The sequence below is a fragment of the Cygnus olor genome, chromosome Z (genome assembly GCF_009769625.2).
Source record: "Cygnus olor isolate bCygOlo1 chromosome Z, bCygOlo1.pri.v2, whole genome shotgun sequence".
NCBI lineage: Eukaryota > Metazoa > Chordata > Aves > Anseriformes > Anatidae > Cygnus > Cygnus olor.
In genome coordinates, this window is record NC_049198.1 from 24,032,896 (window position 1) to 24,059,603 (window position 26,708).

Sequence of the window (26,708 nt, forward strand, 5' to 3'; positions counted from 1 at the left end):
TACTAAAAGCTTAGAAAGGTATTTTAAAATCAAGATGAGCTACTTAGCTTATGACTGTATTATCTCCTTTGAAAGCCATTATTTGAAAAAGAATATATTAGGAAAGAAAATGCTAAAATTAAACAACATACAGGGATTGAAAATCCTATAATGTTCTAAGTTAGGATGTGGGCTACATGGTGTACATTTTTTTTTAGAAGTACATACTTTTTGGTGACTAGAAAACAGCAAGTAGTATTTGTTGGCCAAAATACAAATGTATGTGCTGGCATGGTAAGGGGTGATTGAAAATGCACCAGTGCCTTCTGATAGGAGATAGCCATTGATTTTTTTTTCAGTTATGTAGCAGTAGTGGAAGCTGTTTGGTTGTAGCTGGAGTATTATCCTTCCCAGATAGTACCATGAACAGCAAGAGTGAGGGCCAGGCTAAGGTGACTGTGAAAGTTTTGCAGGGACTTTGCTGGCCAAGTGTTCTTTACAAGTGAGGCTCATGTGTGAGGCTGGCTGCACTAACAAGGGCCCTCCCACTGTTCACTTTGGTTAATACAGAATGTGAAGGCTGGATTTTGAAACACATATCAGAATTTGTTTGTTTTGTGTTAGAATATGGAGTGAGAGGTAAGAATGCTGGGTGTGAGTAGTCATCAGTTTGTGATCGAATGTAGTATCAGGCAAGAGTGAGAGAAGTCTGTAGTAAGCAGGATGCTGGAGGCTTACAAAGAAAATCATATGCCAGCTGTGTTTTGCACAAGATAGTGTGAACTGATGGTAATATGCTTCTAAATTAAAATCACAGGATGAAAAATATCTATGGGAGATGCAGGAAATCTGTGAGTCTCACATCAATATTGCCTAAAATTAATATCTTATTTGAGAATTATTGTTAGTGCTTGTAAGGACATTGTCTTCCTGAGGAGGTCAGTTTTTAATTCTAATTTATCATTTGTTTGTTTTACTTAAGGAATCAGCTGGAGGGGATATTCAGTCTCCTTTAACACCAGAAAGTATCAATGGGACAGATGACGAGAGAGCGACGCCGGAGGTGACACAGAATTCAGAACCAAGGGCTGAACCAACCCAGAACGCATTGCCATTTACCCATAGGTACAGATTCCATTCCCACATCCTAATCAAGTGATACCTGTCTCCTTCCTCGTTAAAGGGACCTTCTCCCATGTCATGGCTTCTACCTGGCACACTTAAGAATTAAGTTACCTGATTTCTTATAAAATATAAAATACAGGACTGGCTTTCAGATTTGCAATATAATCTTTGTTTTCACAAACCAAAACCATGTATGAAGAAGTATCTTGAAATGAGATTGGGGAGGCATTATTTTATAATTTTATCAGCTGAGTGCAATCACTTGAACACTCATTAGTGCAGGTGTCCCTTTAACAGGAAGCATTATTTCCATGTCTGAGATCTTAGTAAAGTTAACCACTTTGTAGAATATTCCAATTAAATTTATTTTTTCTGCACATTTTCTTTAAATGACTGATAGTATTTGATCAGCCTTTCAGTGACAAGTTGTTGGAAGAAGAGGGGCTCTTACAATGCTTCTGGATTATACAATTTAAAGCAATCTTTAATTGAACAGTTCTGACAGTTGAAAACATTTTTCAACTTTTTTTAAGAATATAGGAGATGTGTAGTCCTGCTCCAGACTGAATTATAATTCATTGCACTAGGAAGCAACCTGGTCTAGTGAGAGGTGTCCCTGCCGATGGCAGTGGGTTGGAACTGGGTGATCTTTAAGTCCCCTCCAACCCAAACCATTCTGTGATTCTATGAATGCTGTACTTCAGTGTTCTTTAAAAAAAGGACTTTTTATTTAAACAATGAGTTAAAATGGATGTATCTTGCTTGTTAAAAGTTATCATTAAGTGGGATACATTTAGTAAAACACATTATGGACTGAGACCATGTAGAGTACTATAAATATTTGATGAACTTAGAGTAAAACTAAGTATTCTACACTTATTTATTTTTAAATAACATGGTCTTATTGCAGCTTAAGTAGAGTTTAAGATCAATATCTGGGGAACACTAGCACCTCAGATATATCATGCAAATAATTTGAAATGAGCAAAGATGGAATTGTTGAAGACTTCTCATTTTATGTAAGAGAATAATACTATTAAAGGTATCTGGAAAAATAATCTACATTTTCAAATGAGGAAAAAGGATACTTTTGCACTAATTTTTTAGCAGAATGATTCTGTTTATTTTTATACTTCAGCTGTTACCAGTGCATCTATCATATATTTTAGAAGAAATGCTGCTTTGTAAGAGTACTATGTGCATGTTGAAAGAGTTATTACAAATGTTGCACATCTGTCAGTGTTCTGTAAAGAGTTCATTTAAACTTGTTACTTCTGCGTTGGAATTCTCAATATTTTTGTGAAAAGTAGTTGTGTTAAAGTCCACACACTAGAAATGTTTTTATGTTGTTGTTGTAGCTGCAAGATCTTCACTCTTTCTGTACACGTAAATGTGTTTTCTGGTATGCTAATGTAGTGACTACTTTGCTCTGCATTGAGCATGACCGAAGATATTGTTGGAACTTTCCAGTTGTAAGATGGGGTAGAATAGAGGTTACAAAACTTACATTCTTTGCATTTTTCTTTCATGTATGTAGTGAGTGCCTTTTTTTAGTTTGTCCTGTCATATACCACTAGCTAGAATAATTTTTATAAATAAAAATTTGTGTAGGCCACTGAAAAGCCCAACTGAGGCTTTTTATATACTGCTACTTAACTCAAAAGAAAATGCTTTTAAGTGCTTTCTCACAATTGTTTTCACATAGAAAGCAAAGAAGCCTTTTGTGTGTGTGTGAGTGTCAAGGAACACCGTCTCAACCAGAGGGAAGCTACCATTTAAAATCTTATATTTCAGAAGTTGCCAGGTACTTCCCAGGCACCATAATATTTTACAAGTTGATGTCTGAACTTTGTTTGGGAATGAGCTGCCTCAATTGGATTTAATTGTTAGCTCTAATGAAGGCTCTCTAAAATGGCACTATATAATACATGCATGAAGGACATGGAAGGTGGGGCCTCCAGGATTGTGTTAGTCGTGTCTAAGCGGGCATCTTTTTGAGAAGACGTGATAATATTAAGTGGGCAACTAAGCAGAGATACCTAGTTACTTGTGTTGGCTGGAAGAGCACTCTTCCAGCCAGTCTGCCTGTCCCCAGTTTAAAAAGAAAAAAAAAAAGGTAAACTAAACTTTACACTCTGATCATTTGCAACTGCCTGGGCTTTCCATGTGTCAGCGGTACGGAAAAGGATTGTAGTCCTCCTGGTTTCCTGCCCTTTTGCTGAAGCTGTGCATTGGTGGCATTCCATGTTTGACAGAGAAGGGCTGCCACGCTGAACCCTTTCCCTCTGCGCCCTGTTGACTTCTGCTGATCACTGAGCCTCCCGCACCCCGCGTTTCAGCAAGAGGGAAGTTTAGGTAGTGCTTCTGGGTGAGGAGGATAGCATTGGAAGGTGTGTGTCTAGTCTTGTGTGCAGCAGTGCTTTGTACATATTTACCTTTATTTCAGGAACTGATCAGATGCTAGCTGCTAATTCAGAAGAAAAGGTTGTACAGTATTCCCTCCAATGAGTTCAGCTGTAGGGGATGTGCGAATTACTGATGCTGGCCGTGCTTCATTTCTCCTGTGAATAGGAAAGCTATATTCTGCTATGGCATGACAGTACCTGCTCATCCAGTGAAGGTCCTCAGCATAGGCTGGAGCATAGGGAAGGCACACGTGGAGCCACTTGGCAGGAGCCTGGGCAGCCACGGGGCAAAAGTTGGAGTTCTGTGGGCAGGACAAGGTGCCATGGCACCACACGGTTGAGGTGGGAACCACGTTGCTGCTGAGAGGATCAGTGAGCACAGCTGAGTGCGGGTGTCTTGGCAGTAGAGGATGGAAGTAAAAGGTTGACGGGGGTTGTTTACCAAAACAGTAGTCCGGGGAAGGAGTTTCTATGTTTTTGTGTGAACTGGAAGGGCCTAATAGGAGCTGACAAGGTCAGAAATCAGAAGTGTGGAGTTCATGCTTTAGTCTACATCTTGTCATTTTTAATCTGCATACTTGAAAAATGTTCAGTTTCATTTTGTTATAACACATCCTCTCTGGACAGATACGGCGGCATCTGCAAGCATTCTTCTCTGCACTTTGTATGTTTTGGTGTAGGTAGTTGAGCTTGTGTTGTTTCTGCAGCATAACTGTAGACTACTCTGGTATTTATAGTTATTTTTTGACCATTTATATCCAAAAGCTGAATAAAAGCATTACTTAAGTCACCAGAGTTTTGTTATTAGAACTTCAGTTTCCAATTATTTCAGTAAATAATTGCTAGTATTGAAATGAACTTTGACTAGTATATGTCCACAATTCCATTCATATCCCATGAGCATAACAGAGCAAAAATCAGTCTAGTTGCTTCAATTTATCCGTAACTGGAAAGTCCTAAATCTGTTCACAAGCAGTGTGATTCTAGTCAGATGCTCGAGAGAGAAGGACATTAAACAGTCATCAGCCTTGCACAGAAAGATAAACTCTTGCAATTAAACCTCTTTTAAACCTTTTTTTAAACTAAATATGGTTAATGTTGAATTATGAAGTAATATCACTTGGGAACTTCTACTTCTTTTAATGTATAGCCTGAGCACTGCTGTCATTACTAAATGTTGCCAGAATAAATGAAAATAAAACGTAGCATAAACCTGGCATTAGAATTTTAATAATCTTGACTGAGACACTGATCAGTCCTTTTCTGAACTATGGTTAGTCCAGGAATGCTTTTTTTGTAACAAATGCTTGTTAATGAAATCTAATATTTAAAATATGACTGGAAAAGGTATAGATTTTCCTTCTTAACTAAATCATGGTCTGCTTAGACATTGTTCTTTTTTATTTCTTCCTTTTTTCCCCCCAGTATTTTGTGTATTCTTTAAATAGTGATTTTTTTAAACTGAAAAATAGGTTGGTCATGAAATGGAGTTTGGAGAGAAAAAAGATGCTAAAAAATTTGTAACCACTTATGATGTGCGTGCACCTGGCTTTTAAATAAAAGTTTTAATCATGCTGGTGCATAGTATAGAATGCCTAGTCGTCTGAATGAGCCCAAAGGAATACTATTCTAAACTTATTCAGCCTTAGAATATAGTTCAAATACAAAAACTGAATAGTATGTAAATCTCCAGCTGCTGCTTGGGATGTTTTGGTACCTGCTTGGTGAAGTTGCTTTTTCTCCCCCTTTGAAAAGAATACATTTGTTTGTAACATGTTTTATTCCATTCTTGGCACTTTAGAAAGCTGTGGGATAAAACATGCTTTCAGAAAAAGACTTACTATAAGAGGATTCTTCTGGGATGAATCTTGAACGTCTTCAATTTTCTGTCAAGCATGACTTGAACCTGTTACGTCATTTTTTCATGTAATAAGTAAAGATGTTCCATCTAAACTTAATGAAACTTGGATTTTCTACAACATAATGTTTTGATTAGACAATATACGTGTGTGTTTGTTGCTTGTTCGTTAAAATTCCTATTTTTGTATTCAAACAAGTTTTTATTATAAAATTTTGACTCATTGCCTTAGTGAAAATGAACTTATTTCAAATGATGTTTAATCTTAGATATGTTATTGTCTAGATAGCTTACTATTTAATAATGCTGCATGTAAATCCAATGCTGTAACAACAAGAAAAAAGATAAGATCCTCCTAAGATCTTGCTGCTAGCTCATGTTCTTTAACTGAGTTTTCATTAAAAGTTGTATGCAGAAATCTGTTCAGTAGACTTTTCACTTTGTGTATCATAACCATGCACTTCTATAAGCTTAAAATATTTTAGTTACATTACAGTAAAAGTATTTTGTGGATCATGTTGAATTAAGTTGGCTTTGAAGACAAGTTTTGAGTTAAGTTTTTGTGCTTTTTTTTTTGTTTCAATTTATAGTCAAATCCTAATGCTTGGATATTCCTTATAGTGTTATATGTAGCTTTCTTACCAAATAGGGGTGGGAGCATGCATAACTTTTTTTAACTCTTGATTTTCAGTGCTGTCTAAACTGATCATAGCATTAATTTCTATTTTGAGGAACATCAGGAGGTGTTTAATGCAAGCTCCTGCTCAACGTAGGTCAGCCATGAGATCAGATCAAGCTGCTCTAGGCCTTACATAGTTGGTTCGAAAACGTCCAGGAATGGAGATGGCTAAACCTAGACCTTTTGAAAAGGTTTCTCTATAACATAAAAGGCAATAACTGTTTCCGGACTGCACGGTGCTACAATGAACTGTGGTATCTTAGAGCACATCAGAGGAACACTGATAAATTCAATTACTCTGTTGAGAAAAGATTATTATTTCTTCAGGCACATTTAGAGAAGAAACTCAAAGGTTCCCATTGTCAGTATAAGCACTGGTTAATAGAGCAACTTACAAGTACTTCTTGACTTCACCTCAAACAACATTTTGTTTGATGTTGTGAAGGCCTTAGTTGTGGTGTTCTTCTGCCTCTTGTGCTCTACCAGCAAGACCCTGGTGGTCTCAGGAAGAAGCACATGGAGAAGGATTGTTCTTCCTTTCCTCCCTGACCCAACTCCCACTGCTTCCCTCACTCCTGTGCTTATGCCTAGATGACTGGGATTTAGCTCAAGTCAGCTGACTTTGCAATAAAAATTCATGCTAGGAAATTATTGATTTGCAGTGAAGATCTTGTTTGTGTAAATTTTTTCTCTGACTTCCCTGATTGTAACAATTACTGAAAATGCTATAGGAAATATGGAATATGTGCTAAACCATTACATATTTTCAATCCAGTAGTGTGTCAAGCACAGTATAGTACAGGTCATACAGTAACATTTTTCATAAGGTGTCTCTAGGTATGGAAGGAGAGGTGGAGAGGACTTGTATACTCTACTAGAAGAATGGCCATGGTGAATGTGTTGCTTTTGCTCTTTCAAAAAAGGCAGCTCATAATGTAGATTGTAATATTTGTGGGAATGGATGAGAGCCAAAACTAAAAATAGCCCAACACTTAAAAAAAAAAAAAATAATAATAATAATTTCACTGTCTCCCTTGAGCACCTAAGCAAGTTCTAGTTTGGAGCATGTGAATTATCCACTCCCTGTCACTTATTTAATGAGTGCTCGGAGGGGTGATTCAGAAGATGAGAGCTGGGTGTTTGAAAAACAATGATGTAAATACCATCCTCAGGGACCAGTGAGCACTCTTCTAACTTATCTGTCAAGTACATTCTTAGAAGAGGAATACAATCCTTATGTAATTTAAATTAAAAAAAAAAAAGGCATACAACTTGGAATATGTAACTTTTTCCCCTTTCAATCATATGCATAAGAACTAAAAAAAAAAAGCCTGGTAAAAATGAAAGAGCTAAATTGCTTAAGGAATAAACTTTCATGTTCTAAAAGAATATAGCCATTCTGTTTTACCAATCCAAAATATGGATGATATTAAAAGATTACAGTTGGTGAAATACTAACAGAGAAACATTGCTGTTATGATTATCACATACAGCACCAAATCAGTGTCCTTCAACACACTATCATGAACTTTCTTAGGTATTTTCAAGAATACATACTCCCTCTAGGAGTCTACTGTTAATACATAGTGGCTTTTTTCCTATAGTTAGGCACTGATGGTGGAGCTATTCTCTTTATTCTATGTGTTCCTAGTAATTTAGTGGCACAATGAACTTTTTCTATTGTATGCTCTGGTACTGGGTGTGTATTCTTGTTTAAACTTGTAAGCAAGTATCTGAGGTTCATTTTATGGGATTACTTGTACATATAGTATTTAGAATATCTGTGGTTTTCTGAGTTTTAAGCTCAAACATGTCATCTTTTCAAGAAGAATTCCAACTGTAGTCGTAGGTGATCTGATGTAGACAGTTCGTACCTCATATTTTCTTCACTCATACTTCCATTATTCAGTGTCTTTTGACATTGCTGAGAGTCCTCATAGGAAACCATTCTACCAATAACCAGGGATAAACTCCAAACTGAACTTTCCCAGGACATCATGAATAAGTCTGAGAGGTTGTCTTTAATACACCAGAGATGTCTGGATAATTTTCATTGAAGTTAGGTCAGCACTTCTAACTATAGCAAATACTTCTTCTACCAGTGTCTTTTGAAACTGTTTTCAACATTTTAGCATTAAAGAGCAGACACCAAAGAAATACTGCAGCTCTCAAATCACTCTTCTCCAGAGGGGAGGAAAAAAAAAGTGAAAAATGTTGAGAGGAAATGGCCACTTTGAGGAATTTATATTTTTTATAAATCATCTGTAGAAAGACTTAATACTTTGAATGTACAAATGGCACTCCTTGTTTGGGTTGGAAACCTCAGTACATATTTACAGATATTTTTCAGACACCCATTTAAAAAATGTGTTCTACGTGAACAGAAAGCCATTAACACCTGAAGTTACCAGGAAAAAAAGAAACACATTTCTATCAATCCCCGAGGTCTCAAGTGCATTTTCTAACAGTTATGACCCTTGAAAAGAGAAGCCTTTTATGAAAAGCAAAAGGCAGAGGGGATGTTTTGCAGGGCAAATATGAATGTACTTTTAACAGTGTCTGATTACTCAGACTTCGCTGTCTCATCCTGATTGGTGAGGAAAGTTGATGTGTAGAAGTGAGGAAAGTTGATGTGTAGAAGTATACCTTCATTTTAGGATCAATTCTTGATGAGGAAGTTGGGGGCTTTCTTTAGAGTCTGGAATTTGACTATTTGTAAACAAGACTTTCCTATGGCAATCTGTTTGGCAGGTAAGAGTATCACCCACTTTGCACTCATCAGTACATACATGTGCTTTGCCTCCCCAAAAGTGGACCTCTTCAAATAATGGCCCAACAGACTGTAAAAAGTATGTTAGAAGAGTAAAAGTTCGTAGTAGCTGATATATAGCTGCTTCATTTCAGGTACAAGACTTAGGCCACCTATCTTTGCCAACACAAAAACATAACAGTTATGCAACCATCTGTTTCAGTAAACAAGCACTAAAGAAACTTTTCCAGATTTGTTCATTTGCTGTTTTCTATCTCTAGAATGGACTCTGGAGTCATAATCTCATTCTGTGAAACTGGAGAATAGTCTAAATCTGGGTTTCAGGTTATGCATTCCCATCCACATAGAAAACATTGAAATGGCTACACAGTTTCAGAGAAAGGAAGATGTAAAGAAGAATGTAAAATCATTATACAGAACATTGATGAACTTGTTTAATTTATAGCAGTGCTATATTCATGGTAAAATGCCCCTGTCATATTCCTGAGCTGTACAGGAATATGAAGCACCCCTGAACAATTTTGAGCTCAAAGTCCACAAGCTAAAAAATACCTTTAAACAAAAATGCAGAAAACAAGAGACAACTTTGTTTTTCATAGCTCAGAAGGCCAACATTGTCAGTCTGGTATGTTAAAATCTGTTACAACTCATTCCAATTATAGACTTTAAAATTATAGCTTTATTTTTTTCAAACCCTTGTAAACCTGTATCCCAAAGCCATTCTTTCTTGAATATTTCTGTATTGTGTGTTCTTACTGAAGAAACTTCTCCACTTGTAACTCTGTAGGTTCACCCATATTCCAAAAATTAGTTTCCCAGTTTACTGAAAAGATGGGATCTAAAATTAAATCATATGAACAAAAGAAGCTGTAAAAAAGCTCCAACAAAAAATAAGCCCAAACCTTTCAGTTATTAGGTCTTTACAAATGCAGGCTCTTTGGGTTTCCAAGTCGCTGAATACATCTGATACCAATTTAGTCCTTCTCTTGCTGATAACAACATTGTTCTTTGTCTTCTATGTTTTCTGAGGTGTAGTTTTGGATCATGAGGCATGTAGTTCTCATATGAGAAGTTGAACATATACATGTAGATAGATACCCAGTTCTGATTTTTTTTTTTTGTGTGCTGTATGGTTACAGTTTCACCATCATCTGGAATACCGGTTGATAACATACAAGTATGATGACAACACAAATGACTTAGTAACTATTCTTGAAATACCACAGAACTAATTTTTTTTCTCAAACTTCCAAGCGGAATATAAACAAGTACACCTTTTAAAAAACCACAGCTTTAGCAGCTCACACTGAAGATGAAATGATCAATTTACTTCATGGATTTTTATATTCCTTCTAGTCTTTTCTGTATTACTCCCTTCTTAACTGTCCCGTGTCCTTGGAGAAGAGGGAACTCTGGAAGCAGAAATCAATCTACCCAGCACCATCCTCTGCAGTGATTTAAGCTTAAGAGCCTGTAATTTAATTTATTCTTGTAGGCATTTATAAGGATATAAAGATATGGGGCAGGGGAATTTACATTACATCTGACCTGAGTTATAAGGTGTCTATCATCTTAAGTCATATAGTGTTTCCGCTTTCAGTCATGGTAAATTATTTATTAATTGTGGACTAAAAGGTACTACATAGATTCAGAAACGAGTGTTTTGCCATTTGCAAAGCACTCAGGTTGAGTTAATGAAGTCCATATGAACTTATAAATTAATTAATTTTTAATTTATTAGATAACTTTCTCCTGGGGGACTGTCCATAGAAGTCAGAGCCACTGATAGCTGACAACAAATATTTTATTTAAGTTATGGATTCTTTTCCTGTTGAAGTTATGAAATCGATAGGCTGGTCTGCCAAATTCTGCTTGGGTTAATACGAAGCAGAGAAGGTGCGTGAGTTTTGGAAATGGTTGCACCTCCTGTTCTTTTGCCATAGTTCATGCTAACTAATACCTAGAGCAGCTGGTATGGACTCCTCCAGAGGTCACAGAGCAAACAGGCTTGAATAGAGCTGAGTGAACACTTCTCTCGCCTAGAATATTTTTTACTTCCAGGCACATGTGGAGCCCAGCTTAGGCAGTGACTGTGCTGTGCCTGTTGAATTCTTCAGTTCAGAGCCAACACAGGGTAGTCTGTGTGGTGCAGAGAAATCGTGGTGAACTTGATAAAGCCATTTGATGGTCTTTTTAGGTTTACTGATAGGATCCTGCCAAATGGGTTACCTCTGCCCACTTCTTGAAAGAACTCGTATTTAAAAACTAAAGTTTGACAAAGCAGAGAAAAGCAGTTTAGAGGACTTTCTATATTAAAAATATATAGCATGACTATTTAGTGTATTTTTAAAATAATTGTTTCATATTCAAATAAAACTCTTAAGCAAAAAATAGCTTTCATCAAAGTAATTTTTGTACAGAACTTCTGTGCAGTAGAGCTGACTGACTTTCATAAGCTGTGTATGCTTTGAGGGGTCACTGCATCCCTGCAAGAGATATAGGACCAGTGGCCAGGATTTTCACATAAAGTAAAAAGCTTGTTTTTGAGTCTAAATCCTAAAGATCCACACTGACCTATTAGTATCATACTCTTTGGAGCATAACATTTTTGTTAGATGAATTAGGACTGCAGAAGATTTTTCCCTTACTTATAGGTAGGCTTTACAAGTAAACCTAGTTAAGGTAGTAACATTCTGTGGCCTGTGTTCACTGGGGTAAATCAGCAAAAATCTGTCTCATTTGTGTGACAATGAGGCCTGTAAATTATGCCTTCTATAGTGCCTGACGCGTTTCACCCTAGATAGTCACCTTAGATTGGTCTGATGAATTGCCGTCTGAGGATACTTGTCTTAGCTTTCAAACATCTAAACCCGGAGAAGATGGATTTCATCCACTAAGCTCTGTTTACCGGGTCCAGCGTAAAGTTGTACCTCCTGCCAACATTACAATTCAGAGTTGTGTGTCGTGTTTTCTATGGAGGTAAAACATTACCCTGCCCCTTGGCATTGCTGTCATCCTGCCATGGCTCCTTGGTAGGCTATTATTTAATTCACTTGACCCCCCCCTCTAGGTGACGGTTCCTATCAAGCTAGCTCAAGCCCCTGAAAGACTAAAGTAAAAGCTCATTGATAAAGTAAGAGTCCAAAGCTGTAAGCCATTTCAAAATGCATTGGAATGTACATAAGCGTTGTTGAGGTTCCACATGCATCAGTTGTGTTATTGAAAATAGTGGTATCGGGATGGCTGTCACATTGATTATTTTCTGTTGTATTTTGTTAGGCAGACCCTTTGCAGAAGTTCGATGGCATCAACCTTCTTCCTGCAGATGTGGGTAGAGGTTAGGGGTAGGCACGCATAAAAATGGAAGTGGAATATTTTATGTCAAAAATATGAAGTACCTGATATAATCTCTTCTTGAGCTTGAAGAATAGAATGGGGAATACAGTTAAATGGAGATCAACATCACCTGTAATTTTTCATCAGTTTTATGCTTTAGGGAAGCATAAAAGAGACATTTTTTTGTTTGACAGAGTTTTGTCAGTAATGAATTGGGTGGACACAAATCAGCAATTGTGTAGAATATGGGGGTTTCTCTTTATTGGCTTTTAAGCCACATGGCAAATGAAGGAAGCTGGAGCTGGGTGAAAGTGATGAAATAAAATGCTTCAGATGTCTAGGACTCTGTTTTCTCAAGTATACAATAATAAAACAGTGTTAGTGGTCCATCCATTGTGATGGTTGTAGGGTTGTCGCCTTTACAATTTTTATTTTGTGGCACTTCACTGTAATGGCGTTCTGTCTTCTCATGAAATGCAAAGGGTTTAGCTTCAAAATTCAACTTAGAACTTTGGAAACCATTCTTCTGGGAGGCTGCAACCACATAGGAAATTACAAAGTCATCTTATTTAAACAGCAAGGCCCATACAAAGCAAAACAAAACTTAACACACACATACATCAACTGAATTGTGCTTCATGCTAGTAGTAAGTTATCCAGCTCTTTCATTTGCTGGGAAAAAAAAAAAAAAAAGATTTTTTTCCTCTCTTTAGTGAGAATAAGCATAGAAATGAAATACGGGTTTGTTGTCTCAAACCAAATACTTTTTCATGTAGGCTATACATTCCTATTAAGTTGGCCTGAATTTTAAGAGGATCACTAAAATAGCTTGCTACGTGCTCAAATTGTGATCCAGTCACTGCATGTGACTGCAACTTATACATTCACCTCGTTTCATCTGTGCTGGGCTAACATTCATTCAGAGCAGTGGGAGGCTCAGGAAAGCCTCCCACTAGTTTTTAAACATCTCGCTTGCTTTTAAACATCTTCACATCCTGTGGCTTGCCCTACCCTATTCCTATTCCAGATGCCTTATCAATGAAGGTGAAATAGAGCTCACAATGTTAGAAAATAAATGTGTTCCAACACTGTTGTGACATGTAGGCATAGCCTTGTGAAAGTTTGCTGTCTGTGAAATCACAACTAGCAGAAGTCACATACTGCTTCTTACTCTTTGCATCCCTCTTGGGTTTGTGATGAGTTGTGTAAATTGAGGGGGATAGGAGCAGGGACAAAAACTTTATATTCTTCTTTAAAACTGGTAGTTCAGTTGAAAGAAGTGTTGAATTTGGAAGAGCTGGTCTATATATTTTTTTTCTTTCTAACTTTAAGCTGAGTTATGAGCCAAATCATCTGACCTGTGCATTGTTCTGAAAAGAGGCTGAAAGAAACAAAATCATTTAGATCCAGCAAGTCTAGGCTGAATGAAAAAGAACTAGCAATGACCAGTGAATTAAGGAAGATGACATTATGATTTTTTTCTTAAAGAAAAACTGTTAATTTTTTACAATAGGGGAAAGACAGAAACTTATATAGGGTCTGTTTCTTCCAAGTATTCACCTGTTTGTCATACAAAGAGTGCCAGTATGAAAGACTTTCAAATCAAATTTAATCTTTTTTCATCAATTCAATCTCTCTTTAGTAAATTTGACTCTAGGACCAACCAAGTGCAAGAAATATATTCTTTTTGTGAATTCAGAATTGGTTTAAACAAGACAAATTTAGTACTTTGATTCTCTTTAAAAAGCTGTGATGGAAAACGACGTGAATGGCAGTATCCACAGAGAAGTGCTGCAACACACTAGCAAGTTCTTTTGTTCAAATTTGTACAGTCAATATGTGGTTTATTGTGGTCACATAGTTCATGTGGACTTACTGCTTGTTCTTCAAAATAATTCTGACAGCTCCACAGGTTATTTAGTTTGCGCTGTATACTTAAGCTATTGCCTTTGAGTAATTGTATGGCTATCATAGGAGATAAATGAAGCTTAATTAAATTTGCCATGCTTTCACGTAGCTTCCGTTCCCTTAATGGAGTAAAATGATATTGTTGTCAGCATGTAAACTGACAGTTCATCTCCGATACCAACTGTGCGATTAATTCATGTCGTCATATTTCCCAGGATAAGCAAATTGACAATTGTAATTCAAACATGAATTGCACCAGTAGTTATTATTATATGATACTGGGACATAACCTAATGTACTAGCTGGGCAGACGCCAAATAGTCACCATTCAGAACCTTTTTCCCACTACCTAATTAAATACAAATATTTCTGTCATTCTATAGGACGTCTTTCTGTACCTGTAGTGGAGTTGTAAGGCCCTGCATCTGCAATGGTTGTTCTGCTAGATTCAGTTTGTTGTGATAGTGAGAACAGGAACCAGCATTAAGGGTCTTAGAGACAGAGATATCCTGTGGTATCACTGACAGAAAGTTCCAATAAAATCTAAAATAAGTGCATGCATATCTTTCACATTATACCACTCGTAATGGCTGCTCTCATCAGTAGAGGTGCAACACACTCTAGTTTAAGCTGTGATAGTGCCCAGAAACATGGCAGAAGCTTTTGCAAAGAATTTCCAACCCTGGCATGTGGTGTGTGTTGGATTTAGAGGACTGGGAGAGAGCCCTTTTACCACCTCGCTGCAATATGTGCTGCAGCCTGGCTGCCGTTCCTCAGCCCGCTCTGGTGTAGCTCTACCTGTCTTCACTCTGTCATTGCAAATCTGTCTATCTCTGCTGATCTCTGCAGAATCAACCTGTAGCTGCAGCAGCCTTGTATTGGCCGTGTCTACATGGCTAAATAAAACAGGCCTGGACATCGAAGGCCTGAACCACATCCATGTGTTACAGCATGGGCCCACACAGTGTCTCTGCGGCCCACGGCACAGTTACTTTTGTGTAGGGTCCTCTTCCTCTTCCATGTACCTGCAAAGATTTGAGGGCTACATTGCCACCCCCGGCGTGGCTTCTCCTTGCACAACAGCAAGGACGTGTACGCGCGGCCAGAAGTGTTTCAGATGGGCAGGTGAGGGCTGCAGGTGGCGCAAAGCCTGGCAAGGTGATTTTGGAAGACTCCGTAGATGCAAGGGCACTAACCCTACCTATGTGCATGTGTTATGATCCAAACTGTGCTCAGGATTGGGCCAGCTGGTGTGGATCGGAGATGTCTGGGGAGACTGCAAATTTGTATGGCCTTCAGAAGCTCCGGGCCTTTTGGCCCTATTTTACTTAGTGGTGGAGTTGTGATCACTGGGAAAAGAGCTGTTCCTTGTCCTTACTTGTCACAGCATAGCCATGGTGAAAGTAGGAGAGTTTCTCAAACTCACAGAGATGTAATTGAGAGCACAGTTCAGATAAACCCTTAAAGCCAGAATAGCGTTCAGTAAATGAATAAGAGAACCGCAGGGCTGTCACATAGTCTCTTACCTTTTCTTACATTAGAGACAGAGAACAGATCATATCAATGTACACATAAATTTTTGTTATAGGTAGGATTTTTGAAAGAAACTGGCCTTTTTCTACCTAGGGGCCTCTGGAAAATTAATCTGTACTAATTCAAAGAATTAATTTACAGTTAAACTGCTTTAAATTCTTTTGCGTACAAATGAGTTCCAGAATGAAAGCGGCCATAATTCGGATAAGTTCAGAGTCAGAATTCAAATAAGTTTAGAGTCAGGGTCATCGTGTCCTGCTACCTCACTTGCTGATAACCACATCATCTAATTACTTTTTTAAACTGATTAAGTGCCACAGGAGCCCAAGTCAGTTTGACTTTCTTCACAGCCAAATACCTGGTCATTTTAGAAAATGAGACATAAGTTCCTAAATAACCTAGGTTGCTTTTGAACATTTCGTTTTGTTGGAATATTTGAAGTGTTCAGCACCATAGCAACAGCATGGAATTATGCCTCATCTTCTATAGTAATTTAATATACTAAAAAAAAATGACTGGTTATCAGTTTTGAAAAATATCAGTTACATTACAAGTGTGAGAATAAAGTATCAGTTCTAGTGATACTGGTAAGCAATTTCAGAAAAGGAATGAGGGCAAATCTTTCATTTTTTACTTTTTCAGAGGACACAATGAAATTTTAGGTCTGCAAGGTCTCACAAGTGTGAGAATAAAATATTCTTACTGATACTAATAATTATTATCAATAAAAAAGCAAGGACAAATCTTTATTTTAATTTTTCAGAGTATGCTAAAATTTTAGGTCTGCAAGGATTTAATGGTTAGTGCAAAAAGGTAGGAATTAATTGGCTATGCTTGCTCTTGCAAAGAGCTAAAAGTTTTTAAAAAAGAATTATTGATTTTGTTTTATGCTATATGACCTTCATGAAGAGATAACCTAGTGTCCCTTTATTGTATAAAACCAAATGACTAAGACAAAAATTAGATCTCGTTAAAAGAATAAAATTAAAATAAAAGTTGAACCTCTTCAGAGGAATCAGGGATTTTCTTGGTGCTGCTGTGATAAATTAGATTAAATACAAGTCTTTTGTGTTGTGTTACAATATACAAAAGACATGCATTAAGTTGTTAATAGTGTAAGTTTAATGAGAAACAGTTTAAATGTCAGCTATGTAAATAGCAGACAATACAAGAAGCTTGGAAACTTCTTTCATTGCTTCTGTGGAGAAGGGTGACTCTTTTTTAACACTACTTTAAGCTGGGTCAGGACTGTGGTCTAAATCCCTGACTGATAAGGATCATAGCTGAAGCATTTGTTTTTTGTTAATGCCCTATCTTCTGCATCCCATGGACTGGCTTTCAAGAACTCTTCTACTACTACTGACTCTTAGTGTTCCAGTAAGCAGTGAATACCACCTTACCTGGGCATTTTTGTTTCGAGCTTTGTTACCTTTTGAAGAGTATGATGCTAGGATACTGTGCAAAATACTTATATAGAATTTTCCATCCTTTAAAAAGAATTTAATGTCGTCTATTCCTCAGGGTTAAGCTTCCATATTGAAAGGTCTGTGCTATGGTGGTTTCTGTTGGTCCTGTGATGAATTAAGACAGTATTATGAAATATAGAATGTAAATTTAGGTGGTAGAGATAAATAGGATATAGCCACTTATTTTCATTGCATAGTCATCTGCCACATAGTGGAAGGGGTCTGTACCATTACTGAGAGGTTTCTTTGGTCAGCTTCTTTGCAGAAGGTTCCTTCTGCAAAGGTTTTGACCCTGCCCCAGTGACCGATAAAACATGACGAGATGCCTAATAACAGAACTGCCTATAACAACACTGGAAAATCAACACTTCTGTCCACAAGCCGTATGTGTGCTTTGGACAATTCAAAACCTGAGAGCACAGTCAAACTCAAAGGTTAAGTGCAAATGAAAGGTCATATTTGAAACACCTTGAAAGAAAAATCACTAATCACTCCATAAGCACCCTTCATTCCAAATTTGCAGGAAAAGCTTCTACATTTCAGTCTTCTACACTGAGATAGGAATTAGGAGTTCAAGCATGTTGTAGCTCTGAGTTGAGCAAAGAGGTGTAAACAAAAAATAATAAAAAAATAAAAATAAAAAGCAACAACAGAAAATACATCCTGGAGTGGGATAAACCTTCAACGTTTGCAAAGAATGATAGACTCTAAAAAGTTGTGCTCTCACCTGCTGATTTCAGCCATTCTGTAGCCTTTCTCACTTTCAAGGAGGTGTGTTATTAATCTCCTCACTTCAGATATGATGTGCCTCATGAGCTTCCCTAATCTTTTTTGCTACTATCAAATTGTCATTTAAACTGTGCACATTATTCCAGTCTAAAGAGATGATTCACAACTATGTTTCCCTGGTTTTGTGCTGATGTAACTCCATTGAGATCATGTCGATATTCCTTGTCCCGAAGGAAAGAACAGATCTTTCATGCTCAGTTAACATTTCCACTTCTCTCCCCAGGGTACCTATTCTCCTTTGCTAGAAATTCTTTTGAATACTGTAATTAAGAATAAGAATCTCATTGAATATTAATTAGCTTTTCACTGGCCTCACTGAAAATATTTAACTCAAAGCAATTTCCTGGTAATTATCTCTTGATTATAATTTTGAGAGGACTTAACATTTTTTAAAATAAATTCCAGTTTTTGAAATAAAACTTCCTTTTGCATGTGTCCAGTTTGTCACAACTACTGATAAAAACACAATAAGCAGTAGCCACGAAGAAGTCTTTTTGTTTTGTCTTATTGTTTGGGCTTCCTTTCTACAAAAGCTGTCATTATGTCCATAGCTTTCCTTCTTTTGCTGTTTTTCACTCTAATTACTTAACTATACAGCAGATGACTGTGTCCTTCATGCAAACAAGTTCAGAGTCTTTTCAGGGGTTGAATCTATTGGGCCTGTACAAGCAGACAGCTTTGTATTAAGGCAAAAATGGCAAAACAGCTCAAGACTTTTCTTTCTTGCCTATTCCTGGAATGGTGAGATAGGACCTGTTTGGTCCTCAGCTCTTTCTTCAGCTTCCCACTCACTCTAGGACTCCTAGTTAGGTATAATTAAATACATGACAAAACCCTTTTCTGCTTCCAAATTTGCTTTGAAGATTCAAAAGAGAGGAAGAGAGACTACAGAATTTTAATTTCATGCCCTAGGACATATGGTGCTTTGGACTAGCAGCAGGACAAACTAAAACCATAATGTTTAAATCCTTTCTGTCATAGAAGAAGGAAGTGGAAGTAACTTTTCACTTTTAATATATGGCCACAGCAGATGCTCTTTGAAATCTCTGAAAAGGGGTGAAATTCCCAAAATGCCAGAAGTGTGAGTTGTTTTTTTTTTCTAAATCAGGATGTGCAGTAAGGAGCCTAAGACTAATTCTCAGTGAGAATGGAAGAGAAGGCTTCTTGTGAACTTTTAGGAATACTTTGAGGAATGCTGCAATCATTCTGTGTGCCAGCAGTGTCATCATTGGCCTCTAACAGGGCAGTCATGTTGTTCCAATGAAAGCAATTGCAAGCATAGCCCATTGCAGAGTTCTCAGCCTTCTTGCCTGGGATCTCAGCATCATCCAGAAGCTTGTGAAGTTATCTTAAAGCACCCTTTAAAGCTTACTATCTTATTCTAACAGCATCACATATAGTTTCCATTATTGCAGCCAGGAGCATTAAGCGTTCTCAGGCCTCTGTAGAAGAACACTTACATGGCTTTTTTTCATGTGAAGGATTGCATAAGGACTTCAGGCAGAATTCCTTCCCAAATTCAGCTGAAAGCCTTATGTAAGTCCAAACACTTGCCTTATGCTTCCAAAGAGAAGTGACACTGATTGAATTCACTAGAACTCTCTGACACTACTGTAAGGGAACCAAATCATTTACAAGAACCCTTGGCTTCCTTGAGCTTGAAGAGCTGCTCTGTGCAGCTCACAAGAAAGGCTGTCAGAAAGGATCAACCTTTGCTGCCAGTGCAGCTAATGTGTTGCTACCAGCTGGTTGACGTACCTCTCTCGCTGATTGGTAATGCTTACTTCACCAGGCACTTGGTCTGCTTCCAGAACATGCCACTATTTATAATCTGAACAGCAGCTACAGGGACTCTGCTCCATTCATATTTGTCAAGTCTTATGGAGTTAGTTACTATACCAGATGTCAAATTTTATGGTGAAAGTACTTCAGTCTCCATTCAACCAAATTCCTCATTTCTGCCACCCCAAGACAGTACTGCTCACCATATATCTGAAGTGCAGACCAGTGACACTTGAAGAAAAGAATTTACTTGCCTTTGAGCAGATGTAGTTTGAAACCATGACTACAGTAGAGTAAGAAATCCAACTGTTAAATTAATTCATTTTTAAGCAACAATTCCAGAATTAAAAACATAGAATATTAATAAAGCATAATTCTGCACACCCTTTATTTCTGTAAATCTAAACTAAAGCTTAAACCACGTTTTACAGTGTTGATATTGCCTGCAATGCAGCAAGCGATGAATAAGCAACACTGATTCCAAAAGCAGAAAACATCTTTTAACTTGAACTGCTTTTGTTTCTTTGTTTTGTGAAGGGATCTCTTGAAGTAACTTAATTTTGAATGCAACTCATTAATGTGGGCTCCCTGCACCTGCATTTGCAAGTCTTCTCCAACTGCCTAAACATGGGGACTGAAGCTTTTGGGATTAATTTTCCTTAAGTGACCTACTTCGCAGAGAAAGATAATCATGCATTTATAGCCTCTCGCATTCTATTCAGGTCACAGATGGACAGATAGCAAAGCTATTCCTCAGTCACTTACTGGAGTTGTAGCTAATACCTAGTGAGAATGGAGATCAGGTCAATGTTAATTGGTCAGAATGCCTAGAAGTATTGAAAATCATCAAATCCTACTTCAGTCTCAAGGGGTGTCACAGTTATGCCATAGAATACCAGTCAGTGGTTTGGTCTAGGAGTGTGTTGTGGTAGTGATTAAATTATTGTGTGCTATAGAAGTTAAATATCTGACTTTGAATCCTTTGTCTTGAAGGTAGACACCATGCACCATTCTGGCAGTGAACATGTCTAACATTACCCACATACCACATACTGTGGCCAACACCAAGGATCAGAGGTTCTGGGAAGTTTTTGAGCTTTTACTTGCTAAGAAGTGCTTATGATCCCATGAACAGTCATCACTGCAGAGATAATTTTACATACAATCAGTGTGACCTAAACCTGTGTTACGGAAGAATTTTTTTGTATACCATGTTCAGTGGAGACAATAAAACTTGTATTTTGCTGTTAACCATAACAGACCTATTTTTTGCTCTTGCATTGGGCTTATCCTCCACTGTTGTAGAAACACTTGTGCAGCTGTGTTTGTAAAGCAGTTTGTCATCTGTGTTCAAATATTCAGAATTTTCACAAGGAAATGACAAAGCTTCATTTTCTGTTATGATACTTTTAAAAGTTCAGTGGAGCTTTTCATGATGAGAAGCAGGCAAGAACAGGTATGAAAAATGTCTCTTTTTTTGAAAGACTAACTTAAAACTTAAATTGTTCCAGGAAGCCAGTGATGTTAATTGTGACAAGTCTGAAGAAATAATTATTTAAATTGTGATGTTGTCAGCAAAAGGATGCCTGGCTTTCAGAACAAAACAAAACAACATACTTATGCGGGTTGAATTCTTAAGCTGCAAACGTGTGCATGCCTGTGTCACCGTGTTTATACATACAGCTCAGCTCTTTGCTCTGCAGTGTAACTCTGAAGGGTGTCCTGGCAAAAGTTGCATTATAATTTGGATCACTTTCATCACTGAATAAGTGTTCCCATTTCATGTGGGCAAATAATCTTGGAACACGTGAAGAATGTTTTGGTTTTGTTTCATTGTGTAATGGTTTTGTTACAACCATTAAGACACCCTGACAGAGGTGTGTTTGTATTTCCTCTGATGCAATCTAATACATTGAGGGCAAAATCAATTCCTTTTAGCAAAAAGCCTTTCAATCAGGAGTTAAATAAAAGGTTTTAGAGAGAAAGAGTATGGGTAGCCCACCTACACCTATCCTAAGGGACGTTAGTGCAGCTGTTTCATCATCAAAATCCTGGCCACAGGGTCTAGCAGTTGTTGTGAGCCCTTTGGGTTTTCGAGGCGTGTGTACTTTCAGCTTCAGGACCTGAGTGTTTACCATCCCAGGTATTAGCTCCAGAATTTTCTCTCCTGAGGGAGAATTCCCTAAAGTATGTGCCTGAAGTGTGTGTTTCTCAGTGTTCACTTTGGAGCTGTTAATAAACTTGAACACATGTAGCCCTACAGATAGGAGCATCAATGCATATAATCTTAATCTAGTTTAAGGACAGCCTGTTGTAGGTGCTTTGATCTGTTTCTAAAATAATTAATTTAAATCAAGATAAGTCCCGTTTTAACCAAAATAATTCACAAACCATACATTTGTCTGTGTGCATGTGTGTGTGAAGAAGTTATTTGAAAATAACTACATACTGCTATGATTGGTTACAGGCTATTTTAATCAGATTACGATTTTATGAAGTATGGAAATACAAAAAAAAAAAAGGTGTCTTTGGCCTTTGTTTCTTGGTATGATATCCATCACATATTTGTGTCAGAGAATGTGGAGTTTTTTTCAGAAGAAACAGGGTAAGTCTAAATAGTTGAGAAGTTATAGTGTATTATCAAATACAAAACTAGACTAAATTAAGTAATATGCTTCTATTTTGTGGAGCAGTAGTACAATCCACAGAAGATATTGTAGCGATTATTTGTAGGAAAAAATGTACAGTGTATGTTATAAACAACTTATGCATTACAATAGGCGTGTTCAAACCCACTGTATAGATTTCTTAGGGGTAAAAAGTAAAGTTGAGAAATAGTACTATAGTACTAGTGCAGTCCTGTTGAAAGTGACTGATTTAAAATAACAAGCTCCAAAGAAACCTTAACCAGCTTTTGAACCAGGGTAGCTATAGCAGTTACAGAAAATACGTGGTTTGTATTTACCGCTGACGTTCCAGTGTACAAGAAATAACTGAAGAGCTCCTAGCTGTTTTCTTGTCAGGGTGGTAAGGGCAATGGGCAAAGGTGCAGGTGAGACATGCCAGGAATCCCACTCGTGGTTACTCAGCGTTGGCTAGGACTCTGTCTTCTGGGATTTTCATTGCTTATAGTTTTCCCTTGTATTACTGTAAGTATAAAAAATACGTTGAAAAAAATCCATTCACTACCCTTTTTGCATCGTCAGTTATTATATGAAGCGATCAAACAGTTCCCTTCCTGTAACCATCCCAGATAATTAGCTTGTAATCTGCTGGGTTACATGAATATAGGATCTTGTGTGTATATCTCTTCCATGAGAAAAGACAAGTAGTAAGATACATTTTGTAAACGTAAGTGTCACACACACAGTTAACTTCTAGTCCTGCTGTAGCAGGGCTACTAAATAGGACCACTCACTTGCATGAACTTGGTGTGGACATTTGTTTGCAAGATCAGAACATCTAGGAGGAAAAGCGATTATGAGAACGAACTAGAATTTTTCGCATGATTTTTACAGAAGTTGTTGATCTGCTGTGCTACTATAGATGAAAAGTAAATCTGTTCAGAGAAACAGAAGTATAGATATTGTTACATAAATTTATTCTCATCTTCTTTAATATGTGAGTCAGTGTTCCCTAATGAAGTAGGATTATCATTATATTAGTTTAGTCACTTGAAGATTTAAAATTTCCAGTGGTGAACTTCTAATTAGTAGAATAGATCATGAAATGCTAGAGCAATTTGAAAGAACCTGTATTTCTCTTCTGAAAAAGCTTGTATTCCTGTTCAAGGGAAGAAGCAGTGTATCTGGAAGAAAATGCAGGAGCATGGAAGAATCAGACATCCCATTTTAGTGAAACTGTAGATGTGATCTGAGTTGATAATGAGTGGCACTTAGTGACTGGTTGACTTTGAACACCTAAGGAGTTTTTATAGGAATCATAATGTTTTTGAAATGTGCATTTGTGGAACAGGCTGTGCATATGCAAGAAGTGAGAAAAAGAAACTTGGTGGGTGAAATGGTGGCAGAATGATTCATATGTGCAAAGTTCAAATAAGCCTATGAGCTTATATACAAAATATCAGTAAACTATAATTAAACATATGGTCCCTTCCAACCCAAGCCATTCTATGATTCTGCGATATTAAATTATATTAATTATTAGAAATAGATTACAATAATTATTCATAATTCACTATAAACTTATATGCAAAGTCATTTTGGTTAGAGTTACAGGTCATTAGTTGTCAGTGATGCCTTTACTAGTAAGTTAGTTAGACAAAAATTAATTATTTTCTATATGTATTTTTCATGTAGGTGTGCAACTTACATGACTTTACAACTTACAACTTTACTTTATAAAAGTAAATGATAATGACCTATTGGCATAGAAATACAATCACCTGATATATCTGAGATGTTTTTCCTTTGCATTCTAAGTATAAGGATGGGGTCTATGGATGATGGCTGACTAATTATCTTTGAAAATTAAAATCCTGTATTTGCGCAGATAATAACTAAATTAGAGGCAAGGATTGTTCCTCCATGGCTGTGTCAATAAATCCCAACATCACAATCCTATTTGCAATAAAGGAATAATATCTCTATGCTTCTTGATCTTTAGGTTCTTTGCTGATATTACTGAAGTATTATTAACAGTATTATGTTGTTGAAATTCAAGATCTTTGATTTTTTAAGTCCAAATTAAGTATGGTATTTAATAATAATAATAAAAAGTATATTTCCGGCATAGAAGGCTTGCATTAGGGCAACTAATCTGTAGTTCCAAAGCACTACATTAGCTCTCTTAATCATGTTGGTGACAAATCTTTCCCTACTATGTCTTTCATTAAGTAATACATTGAAAAGGCACTTATACATAATACATATATATTAAAATGATGACTAATCATGTGCATATTCTAGAATTACATGCTGTTGCTTTTCCTAGAATCACAGAATGGTTTGAGTTTGAAGGGACCTTAAAGATCATCTAGTTCCAATCCCCCTGCCATGAGCAGGGGTGCCTCACACTAGATCAGGTTGCCCAGGACCCTATCCACTTGATGTCTTGAACTCCAGGAATGTGGCATCCACAACTTCTCTGGGCAACCTGTTCCAGTGCCTCACCACCCTCTGCGTGAAGAATTTCCTACAAACATCTAAGTCTTCCCCCTTTTAGTTTAAAACCATTACCCTTTCTCCTATCACTATCTGCCCATGTAAAAAGTCTCTCTCCACCTTTTTTATAAGTCCCCATTAAGGACTGAAAGGCTGCAATGAGGTCTTCCCTGGAGCTGGTTGGATTTCATCATCCATAACATTTTATTTAAAGAAAATAACCTCTTGAACTAGGAGGGTAGAGGTTGTTTTCCGGTAATGATATATCTATATTAAAAATTCTGTTGATGAGTACTTTCTGAATTTGAAGTTTTGATGATTTGCACACTTGTATTCTCATTTGAACATTTAGTCCTAGAGGTTTGAACTCTCTGACCATTCTCATTCTCTCTCTGCAGTTCGACAATCAGCAAGCATTGGGAGGCAGAACTGGCCACGCTCAAGGGTAATAATGCTAAGCTCACAGCAGCCCTGCTGGAGTCCACTGCCAATGTAAAACAATGGAAACAACAGCTTGCTGCGTATCAGGAGGAAGCAGAACGTCTTCATAAGCGGGTAAGTCGAGGCAAACAGCCAGGGTCATTGAGATGGAAGTACTGGTGACTGTATTCACTCATTTTGAAGTGGAACAAATAAGCTTAATGTTGGGACTTTAGGTAAATCTTTGAGACAGACACTATAGATAATATTAAAGCACACAGAGTTTCTCAGGGAATTCTTTTGTAGCAGTTCCTTTTCTGTAGAGGGTTTTGTTGTAGCCAGAGTTATCTATGCTGTAAACCTTAGGCCACCTTTGCCAGCTTTCACTCCTGGTTTTATGCCAGCTGCATCGCATCTATTTCAGGACTTTCACCATAACATTACACGTGACTCCCTCTTGCCTCTAAGCCCATAGAAACTTGACATCAGATCTGTAAGTTAAAGGAACCCTCTTGTAGTTCCCAGAGTTACCAAGGACTAGCAGCTTCCTTTTGGTCTTGCACCCAAAGAAAACTGTGTGTAGGACCAAGCTCATTCAATCAGAAATTAGAACCACAATTGGGATAGGAGTAACAGTCTTTGAGAGAGGAATAGAGTATACAATTTCTCTTTTCTTTTCACATATAGCACTTAATATATTGGTATAATTTATTCACGTTTATCCATGTGAATTTGTCATTGTAGCTTAGGGCATATTTTTGTTCAAAATGAAGGCAAGTCTAGCACACGTATGTAGAAAAGATGTATTTGGTGGAGTTTTTTTAGAATTTTTTTAATATCAGGAGATGAACTTAGTTAAGAAAATTTTAAAAAAAAAGGCAGAAGACCTATATACACTTGTGGATGAAGACCACTTTCATGAATAAGCTGATAGACAGGAAAGGTTAAATAGCAAACACAGCAGATTTTTTAACTTGATTTTACAGACTGTAGTCTCTTATACAAAATAGGGTGTGGAAATAACAGATAGCCAAATCCTGCAAATTGCAAAGGGTTCTTTCAGATCTGCACTGGACCTGTCCAACTGAAGGCTATCATGGGAGCAAACATCATATTGATCTGAGGATGAGAAATTCAGCAGTTTGCACCTAACCTTCACCCAGCCCTGGAAGAGTAGCAAGAATTCCCATGACTTGAGAAACCTGGGGAAATGTCAGGTTGTTGGGGCAGTCCTATACCTAGACTGATTTGAAACAAGGATCTTGAAATCCTAGCCAAATGGGTCTAATAGGGAGGAGTGACAATTTCCAATGAACTCTAACTGCATGTGTGATACCTGTCTGGATGAAAGGCATGAAATGTAATTAAAACTGGTGCTTTTTGCAAAGTGCTTTCAATTGAAGAAATTGATGGTTGCTGACAAAATTGCATTGCTTAGAAACTTTTCTATTCAGGCACAAGCTTGTCATGCATGTTTGTACAGAGATGTTTTCACTTTCTTATCTCATTTAAGCATCTCCCTTGGAAGGGTGGAA

The 26,708-nt window shown here is 37.3% G+C and overlaps 1 protein-coding gene across 2 annotated transcripts in view; it reads left to right on the forward strand.

Moving 5' to 3' along the window:
- The window catches only part of HOMER1 (homer scaffold protein 1), an 86,872-nt gene that overhangs the window by 40,346 nt on the left and 19,818 nt on the right, over positions 1 to 26,708 (forward strand). For both annotated transcript variants that reach the window (XM_040540211.1, XM_040540212.1), the window contains exons 5-6: positions 962 to 1,104; positions 25,152 to 25,308. In XM_040540211.1, coding sequence (XP_040396145.1) covers positions 962 to 1,104; positions 25,152 to 25,308 — 300 coding nt within the window. The remainder of the gene's footprint in view (positions 1 to 961; positions 1,105 to 25,151; positions 25,309 to 26,708) is intronic.